The sequence below is a fragment of a genome, unplaced genomic scaffold (genome assembly GCF_019419815.1).
Source record: "Pyrus x bretschneideri cultivar Hongxiangsu unplaced genomic scaffold, Pyrus_bretschneideri_v1 Contig63, whole genome shotgun sequence".
Lineage (NCBI taxonomy): Eukaryota > Viridiplantae > Streptophyta > Magnoliopsida > Rosales > Rosaceae > Pyrus > Pyrus x bretschneideri.
The window spans coordinates 1554500-1564497 of NW_025999802.1; the positions used below are offsets into that span (position 1 = coordinate 1554500).

General features: G+C 36.7%; 1 protein-coding gene and 1 non-coding gene across 2 annotated transcripts; one reads left to right on the forward strand and one right to left on the reverse strand.

Moving 5' to 3' along the window:
* Window positions 1-4469: 4469 nt before the first annotated feature.
* Window positions 4470-5351, reverse strand: LOC103931871 (10 kDa chaperonin, mitochondrial). The gene is made up of 3 exons (XM_009341413.3): window positions 5107-5351; window positions 4863-5002; window positions 4470-4763 (listed from the first exon to the last, which is right to left on the reverse strand). Exons 1-3 carry the CDS (start codon window positions 5209-5211, stop codon window positions 4715-4717), a joined length of 294 nt encoding a protein of 97 aa, XP_009339688.2. The 5' UTR covers window positions 5212-5351; the 3' UTR covers window positions 4470-4714.
* A 3345-nt stretch (window positions 5352-8696) lies between these two features.
* Window positions 8697-8778, forward strand: TRNAS-AGA. The gene has a single exon. It is a non-coding gene; the product is annotated as a tRNA-Ser (tRNA).
* The last annotated feature ends 1220 nt before the right edge of the window (window positions 8779-9998 follow it).

A 9998-nucleotide genomic window follows, 5' to 3' on the forward strand; every position in this document is an offset into this window, starting at 1 on the left:
GAAGACTATGCGAAGAATCGCGGTCACCTACGAGTCGGAACCACCTAATGTGGTCTGTACGACAAGGCTTGCACCTAACTTGGATCCAAGACGAGCGTGTGGTGCGGGTGAACATCACGTGAAGGACTATGCCCTGGCCCTGGGCGGGAGCACTAACACCGGGGTGCAGATTATGAGCTCTCTAAGCATTTCAAACTACTATTGCATAATAAACAGGAATGCATAATAACGTGAACACCGCTTACCTGGCACTCACCTGTGCGTCCACAGCACCAAATACACAAATATGAATGTATGTCACTACCAATGCATGTAATAATGCATAAGTGATAATAATATAGTGCATGGCATAAATCAAATAACATTTTCTATTTAATTTCTGGGAATTAATATGTATATAGGTATGTACGGAAAACAAAAGCCCACTCACTGGTAATTAGAAGGGTCGTAGCCCCCCTGCCTTGAGTATGAACGTTCGTCCTCGGGAAACGAATCACCTATACGCAACAAAGTTACGAAAACATTAATTTAAAAGCACCTAAGCAACTTCTCGTAATAACTTCTCATACATTGCTCAAATTGGACAATTGAATATACCAATGTGATCTACACAACCTCAGGATCACACCCATATTTTTAAAATAATTTTTGGACCACGCACGCGCCCCCACGCGCCTGAACAGTCACTGACCCACGCGCCCCCACGCGCAGTCACGTGCACTGCACACTGACGGCGTCAACTGACGCCGTCAGGAATATTCCGTTAACCTGACGGAATATTCCCTAACTGACGCCGTCACTGCCGTTAGGAATATTCCGTTAAACTTAACGGAATATTCCCCTTCCTTCTCCGGCCAGTCGCCGTCGCCGGCGCCGTCGCCGGCGCCGTCGCCGGAAAACTGGGAAAATTTCAAACCTTGTTTTCTCCTTCGTTTCTCAACCATTTTTCACGATTCAAAAGCCAAAATGAAGCTTAGGACTAGTAGAATCACGATAGACTAGTTTCAAGGCCTAAAAATTGCTAGATCATACCTGTTTTCAAGGTCAAAACTCGGCCAACTTTCGAACCTAGCCTTCCCGACGTCCAAACTCGTCCAACGAACTACTCCCAAGCTCCTGGGAACCTCACAAACACCACTACAAGCTTAGAATCTCCTAAAACAAGCTAGATTAATCTTGCATGAACAGTGTTCAAATCGGACCTCGTCGAAACGACGTGAAAACAACGATATCCTTACCTGAAAATGGCACCACTGGACTCCTCTCAGCCTCACGAGCACGATGGTGGTCTTGATTTCTCGATTGGTGGAGATTTGAGTTGGTTTGTGTGTTTGCAGAAGGGAGAAGAAGAAATGGACTCGGGGGAGAGAGAGAGAGAGAGAGACAGAGTGAGACAAAGAGTGAGGGAATGAGGGAGGGAATCCCGGGAAAGTGAGGGTGAGGTGTGAGTGTGTGTGTGGTCCTACAACACCACACTACACAACACTTAACGTACACAAACAAATTAGGGTAAAATTGTCATTTTAAATGTACGTCTCGTTAGTTTCGGGACGGGATGTTACAACTAGCACTTGATAAATAAATATTTAAAAATTTAAAAAATGTGGGAGAAGTAATTTGAGGTGTGTAAATATAATCTCCCTTGATATAACTAGTCAATATTGACTAGTTATATCAATTTATGCAGTTTTTAAATATGTCGAGTTCAAATTTGACTAATACTTGATAACGAGTCAAGTATCGTTATTTTAACTTAGTTCAATACCACAATTGATGACACACTCCGACAAAAAATCAAGGCGTGTTGGCCGTCACGTGAGGGTGACGATGCCGCACGCCTTGATTTCGATCGAGGTGTGTCAATTGATATAACTAGTCAATATATTGAATTGCATAAATTTGAAATCATTATTTCAATGTATTAATCAAATTTGATATAACTAGTCAATATAAAGATTTCAAATTTGATTAATACTTGATAACGACTTCAATACGTAATCATTATATATTGACTAGTTATATCAATTTATGCAGTTTTTAAATATGCCGAACTAAGCTAAAATAAACTAACCCTAATTTGTTTGTTTTGATTCAATAATTGCAGTAAACTTTTTTTTTTAAGTGTGAATATAGATCAAATATTTCGAATTAGTTTGGATGCTTTTTACAAACGATAAGATACGTACAATGATTGTTTTATAACTATTTGTGAATTCATGCATCTTTTTCGTAATAACTTACAACTTAGTATCAAATTCTCTACGGACATATATATATTTTCCTTATCTATATAAACTGAACTTAAACATATTCCAACTAGTTTGAGAACCAATACCGCTAGACCAACTAATCACTTCCTGTAACAACTTACATATCATGCAAAAGACGAACACTAAGACCAATTGATCATATGCAGCGCAAAAGCTAACTCATTAGCGAGATACGCAAGATAAACGAGTTAGTTGTTGTGTTTTAACTATTTGCATCGGAACATAGCATGCACTATAGCTTTAGACCATTGAATCCTTTAGATTTTTGACCAAACATAAAGAGCAAAAATGATCTAGTCTCCCAACTCACCGATGAATACCATGCTCCAAAACATAATAAAATTTTGCCGGAACCCAAGTCATAAATTTGGGGAATATTAATTCGAATAAGGTAATCTCAACATGGACCCACTAAATCGTCTTCATCGCCAGCTTTCGATTTGGAAAACTGAAGTTCCGATCTGGAATGTGACCTCTACGCACGCTTGCACATGAATGTTAAGAGCAGATGTAACAATTTTCAGTTATATTTTAATATAAAGAGCAAAAATGATTTAGTTCAACTTGACACACAAGACATGTTTGTTGTGTTTGTGTCATTGTGTAAAAATCTTATAATCCAACGGGTCGTATTGGAGCATCCGAATGATCTTAACGGATTTAAAAATCCATGAAGAATACCACTTTTAAAAAAGTCCCCTTAACATTTCTCTTTCCATTAAGCACTACATGCTATAGGTCTACATACCTCATAAATATTACTTTCAAAACACATCATAAAAATATAATACGGATATAATACATGAAACATCGTACGCATAACACGTAAAATATATGTATAATCTTTGTATTATACGCAAATTTACTACCATTTCGTTAATTTAGAATTATCTTCTAATTGTAAATAAAATTATTTATTAATTAAATATGAATTATACATAATAAATAATAACATTATTAATTATATTATTATAAGATTGTATTATACAATAAATATAGAATAAGCGAGACAATACCTAAACCCGAAGATGCTCCATAATCTTTTCGATTGCTCGTTCGAGAACTACGATCTTTGAAGAATTTCCAAATTAATATGAAGGAAGCTTAATCGGAATGATGTGAATCAAAATTTTTCTTCTATGACCGATTGGTATAGATCCGAATCAGTTACTTGACGGATCCTTAACAAGTTGACCGGATAACCCTACCTATTAAGCATTGACCCAAAACCTAATAGTTTCGTGTCATTTCGTGTCGGATTAATAGATTGTATATAAAATTACCAAGACTATTTGTAGTTGAGGTTCGAAAACGAAATATACTAATATAATATCTAACACAAAGACTATAACCTTCGAAAAAGCATTAACTTCCCGCTTACACTAAGAAAGTAGGTCCAACGTTTCAATCAAACTCTAATAACAGAAGGCAAATCTGATTAATATTACAGAAATTCCAGAAGACAAATCATATCCATCGGAATAAAGTCTGCCACTGAAAATTTGAAAGCAACTGCTCTCTTGCAACATTCAACAAACAGCCAACAGGCACCGCAGATTCGGCTCCACAGAAGCATCATAGATAAGAGAATGTCTAAAGATTTGGCCACATCTAAAGTGCCAAAATAAAACCACAGAATGCTAGCTAGGCCCCCTAATTTCCTTTCTGTACGAATATATTCCAGGAGAAGTGATTTTTGCACTCTCGTCTTAGGCTGTTGCCTAAACCGAAAAATAAGTACACACAACCATTACATAGTTTGATTTGATAATTTTGATTGCGAACGGAAACACCACAATAATGTTTAAGGATAAGTTTCCTTCATGTCTAATCCCCTCAAACGAAAATTATTCACTTGTACCCTCAATAATATACGAATTGTCCAATCCAATGCAATCCTAGGCACCAATCAAACCATAATGTACACCATATGAAATGCATTATAAACTGGAACGGCTTCCTTAATTACACTATGAACAAAAGATGACACATTTCACTGAGAAACCGAAGACATTGGAAACGGATACAGATAAAAGAGGGAACGGACACGAAACCAAGGAAAAGGCTCACAATTACGAATTCCGTATCCAATCACTACTTTTGGTTATGATTGGTTAGCTATGTATTGCAACAAAGACAATGCGAAATGTTCCGAGTTTGGAAGCAATGGAAAGTTCATTAATATCCAACAAAGATGAGTTTGGAAGCAATGGAAAGTTCACTAATATCCAACAAAGATGATACAATTGTCTCTACCATTTTCGAAACGAAATTTAGCTCATAATTTCCAGTGCCAAAAATCCAATCCAAACGGAAGATGGTAAAATAAACAGATAAAGATGCTTCAAATTAGTTCATCAAAAAGAAAACTAACATCCCATTAGATTAAGAACTTCCCGGTCCACTGTTTCATCAGCTACGTCTGACCCTCGTGTTCCGATGACTCAATCGTGGAGAGTGCCCAAGATGTCCTCGTCCCTGTATAAATGGAACCTGCAAAACAAACCAACCAACCAAAAACCCAAATATAAATCCCAGAACCCTAACGCAAAAATTTGCAGAAACAGGGCAGAATTGGCACAAAAGACATACGCTTTGTCACCAAGCTTCACCTCAGTGCCTCCATACTCGGGCAAGAGAACGGTATCGCCTTCTTTCACGGCCACCGGAATCAGATTCCCGGCCTTGTCCTTGGCTCCTGGTCCCACAGCTACCACCTTCCCTGAGTTTAGCTGCACCGATTGGACCAATCCCAAGCGTTAAAATTCAGATCAAGATAAAACCCTAAACCCTAAATACATTTAGGCGAAGAAGAAGATGATGTCATAGAATTTACCTTGGTGGAGGACTCGGGGAGAAGAATGCCGGCGGTGGTTTTGGAGGGCGGGATGATTTTCTCGATCAGGACGCGGTTGAGAGTAGGGATCAAACGCCTCGCCATTTGGGTCTCTGAGAACACTGGAGCTATTGCGTTTAGGGTTTGGGGGAAGAGGACGACTGCTGATGGTTTACAATGTGAGGGTTTGGGGAGGAGGGGGACTGCTTGTTGATCAAGTTCTAGGAGATGATGGAAGGTTCTAGGTCTTAGGGTTTTTGGGGTTTTAGGCGTTGGGAGGGTGTGGGCTGTGGGCGTGGGTCTGATAGTGGAGTTTGGGCCTTTGTTTATTGATGTAAACAGTCCAATGCTTAGGTCTTGTTTGGTAATAAAATAGCCCCGTACATTGGCCTCGTTCTGTTGTTTGGGCTTACCTTCATTGAAAATAGCCCAATCCTTTTATGCCTTGTTACTACTTCTGTGTTATTTAGTTTACAAAATTTTCCCTACAAATTTAACCTGGTTAGAAAGGAGAAGAGAGAAGAGGAGAGGGTGACGGAGACGAAAGCTTGCGCTCGTCTTCAAACTCGATTCCAAGTTCAGGTTTTAGGGTCCAAGTTATTTTGGAATTGGTTCAACACTAGTGTTTAATCTGAGTCCTACTTAATCCCACCAAACAACACTTGAAACCCATGTTCCTTTTAATTGGAGAACTATAGTCCAGCCCGACCCACCAAACAAGTCCCTAGATGTTACAAAAACAGAAACCATCAAATTTGTTACAAATCTCTTGTACTTGGTTGTATCAAATTAACCAAGTCTCACCCCTAAACGAAGTGTTCATACGTAGGGATGGGTCGCGTTTGCCCTTCCCATCCTTATCCTGACAAAATCTCATCTCCATTCTCCGCTCCATTCTCCACTGAAAATTCACCATAGAAAACCGGCCCGTTGGGAATCGAATAACAGATAACTGTCAGTAAGTGGAAGCACCGATCATGGTGGCTTTATCGGAAAACAATGTGAGGAACTTTTGAGCTATTCCTTGGAAAAGATACCTCTTTAGGCTTGACAAGCAGCTAAAGTCATGACAACCTCATGACTTGTCCGAGACAGGAATTCCAGTCCACACCCAATGCTCATGCCACTTCGATCTATTTGCAGCAAAAAGTACTTCATGCATGTAAATTTTTCCCACCAGTTATTCGTTTCGTGCCAATATATATATATATATATATGTGTGTGTGTGTGTATGTATGGACCATAAACTTTATGAAATATATATGCAAATATATATGGTTGACATACTTTAGGTCCATAAGCATTCTGCAATCCCACATTGGTCATTGGTCATTGGCCATGCCATCCCATGCACGTGATAGGTTTCTGCGGTTCCCACTAAAAGGAACGGAGCACATATATTTGCTTTTATAGGACCATCCCATTTTCTGATTTTTTTCAGAAAATTGGATCGATACTTGTCATCATTCCGAAGACATGTATCTTTTTTCCTTTCTTTTTTCGCGTGTGGGCTGTGGTGCTTATGATTTTCATGCAGATTCTTAGCTTTATTGATTGTTTTCCAGCCGGTCAGATTATTTGGGATAAGTTGCGTGTACGGTTTGTGTTAATATTGTTCGTAGAGATATGGATGAACCAATCAGCATTGCCCTTAAGTAAATAGAAAGCCGAACCCATCATTGCCACATAGATCTGGACATGAAATATATGCTAGTTTGAAGAAGTTGAGATTCTATGGGAGTAGTCTAACTTCTTATAAACCCTTATATATATGGTTTGGTTTCTCACCGATGTGAGACTTTGTCCTCACATTCTCACATAGTTGCTGCTTAAAATTTAGGGTTTCAAACAGTCAAAGCACTCTAGCAAAGATAGGACCCAACTATATAAACACAACTTCAACACAAGCAAGCAATGTCATTCATAATCTTTCAGAAGCAAATGTAAGTGGAACTTGTTAGATATTGTAATTTTCGTCCTAAACTTAGGTTGCACTTCTGCTCCATTATAACACGACAAAAGAAGAAACGTTATAGGTATCGATGATTTTCACATGAACTTAATTAAAGGAGTCCGAATGCCAATCTTCTATGAACACGGTGCTGATATCAGATTTAAGATTCAGGTTTCCCAGCTGGAGTAGGTTAAATTAGCTAGTACGATCAAAGGTTTAAAGAATTTTGGGTTTACATGGTTTTCTTATCTGTGATTTGTGAAAATTTCCTATTAGGGTTGAGCCGTGGATCCGGATTAACATGCATCGTGCAATATGTAAAGTAATTAACTGTGTCTTTTCGACAAATACGTAATCAAACTAATCATCATCGACATGTAATGATTTGTGAGATCATCAACTTTCAACTGTACGTCTTCCAATATCTTTGGTGATCGCTCATGGTTTCTGAGTTTGACTTTGGTGAATGGTGATCCAACTAAGAGGTTTTTTTAACTTTAATTCTTAAAGAAGATTGAAATTCAAAATAAATCTAATGTTAGATTACATATTGATTATAGCTTCTTGATGTGTCATTAATTCAAAAAAATTAATGTGCATTTTATTTAATGTCTCCTATTAAATATTTAAATTTATTAATGTACAAATTTAAATTTATTTTTTGACCAAAAATAGTTTTTTTTTTTTTTTTAATTTATTAATTTTATTTAACATTCTTCAAACTTGAAAGACTCAATTAATGTACTTAAATGTTAGTACCAAAATGTATTATATTGAACTAATGTATTTAAATATTAGAACCGAAATGTATGTATTAAAATATATGCACCGAAATGTATTATATTAAATTAATGTACCTAAATGTGTGTATTGAAATGTATGCACCAAAATGTTAGTACCGAAATGTATTATATTGAATTAATGTACCTAAATGTTTGTATCGAAATGTATGTACCAAAACGTGTGCACCTAAATATGTGTACCGAAATGTATTATAATGAATTTAATGTACCTAAATGAAGAAAACAAAGTACATTGAAATATATTGTATAACAAAAATTAGTTTATCTAAATGTTTACAACAAAATATATTACGACAAATGAAATGAAAATGAAAATTATAATGAAATAAAGTTAATACATTAAACTTAGGAAGAAAAAGAGAAATAATTAAAAAAATCAAAATGCAATTAATAAATTAAGGTTATTAATGTATCAATGGACTAAAATTATATATATATATAATACACACACACAGACAGAGCAAAATCTAATCTGAAATTCCCTGTTTCCATCAGTTGGTGGAGTTTCTTATGGCTAATATTGCTAGGGTTGGCTGAGAATCTTAATCGAGGGCTGCTTAGAACAAGACCACCGAAAGGCACTGAATAATATGATATGCGAACCATAGATGGTGTGTTTTGATAAACTGAAGCATGATCATTGGAGGACGGGGACTCACTAAAAACGTGGAGTTCACAAACGGGTCCTTTTCATTTATTTTAGGCGTCAATGGTTTGAGTGATGACGTGGAAATCCTTAAATACCGGAATCTGCTTTACCTTTGGCAAAGGGTGAAACCCACTTTGAAAGTGAGTCAAATAAATTAGAAAAATTCCAAGAATCCGAACAGCAAGTGGACGTGCCGGAGTGGTTATCGGGCATGACTAGAAATCATGTGGGCTCTGCCCGCGCAGGTTCGAATCCTGCCGTCCACGTTTTTATTTTCTTTCTTGTTGTTTTTAATTAAATGTTCTTCAAAACGAGATGTTTAGGATTTTATTCCATCCCTTTTAATTCTTATTTGTTCCGAAAGAGGTGATTTGGATGTATACTTCCGCTCATGTTTTGACCATTTATATTGAATCGTTGATATATTCTGCTTTTTTTTTTATACAGCGAATTTCTATATAAATATTATTATATGTCATCGTTATTCATATAAGTCGAATATAACTCTGTCGTTTAAGAGTAGCTTAACTGCAAGTACATGCAAAGTAATAGAAAATGAACAATCTAACTTTGCGGTTGGTGCTGATCAAGAACAATGGAGGGAAGGCCCATGAAAAGCTAAGTAGCTACTTGCAAGCTCATAATTCATCTCCCACTTTATGTCGTACATTGACTTGCCAATTTTGGCCATGATGAAATGTAGTAGGGTTTCAATAATTGAGAGAAAATCCAGCATCATTCTCTGGGTTTAGTGCCGCTTGAATCTCCCATACATATTCGAAAAGTCCCACTTATCTCTTTCAACTAAACCCTAGTTTGCAAAGATGTAATTAGTATTCGGAGGTCAAGCTGCCTTTTTTCTTTTGTTGACAACGGGATATAAACTCTAAACAAAAAGAAAAATTACATAAAAATATCATGACCCCATAACTTGTAATAATTGAAGTTGATTAATTAGAAATTATGCAGTAAATGTTTAGTTCATTTTTCAAGCCACACATAAGTTATAACTGGGGGGTCTGAGCCGAAGATTGCTTCAACCCTAAATTTTGGAATTTTCCTATTTTTGGTTCAGAAATTTATTTGATTGGAGATACTTCGAAAACCTTAACTTTTTGCTCATCATATATTCCAATTACTTTAGACTATGGTTCTGGGGTTTGCTGGATTTCCTGGTATTCTTTGAAAGCAACAAGGTATTTTTTTTGGTAAAAAAAGCAACAAGGTTTTGATCCTTAATTTCTCTAGGGTTTGATTATCTACACGTTTTCCCTGCATCTAGTTCCAAAGTAGGAATACTAATTATTCTGCCTCTGTATCAATAAGATATAGAGGATGATTCCTGAATTGGAATTAGTACCTCGAATTTTAATGGAAAATTCAACAACTTCTAAAGTTGATTGTATATTACTTGAATTCGTAAGTGAATTGCATCCAACCGGAGGAGGATGAATTTTGGTATGTGTTTCTAGAGCCCTACTTTTTT

Bases quoted from the DNA above. Each gene is read 5' to 3' on its own strand.
- LOC103931871 (XM_009341413.3), bottom strand. From the start codon at position 5,211: ATGGCGAGGCGTTTGATCCCTACTCTCAACCGCGTCCTGATCGAGAAA. The intron at 5,003-5,106 runs GTAAATTCTATG...CAATCGGTGCAG, and splicing joins TCCCCGAGTCCTCCACCAAG to CTAAACTCAGGGAAGGTGGT. The intron at 4,764-4,862 runs GTATGTCTTTTG...TTTGTTTTGCAG, and splicing joins GTGAAGCTTGGTGACAAAGC to GTTCCATTTATACAGGGACG.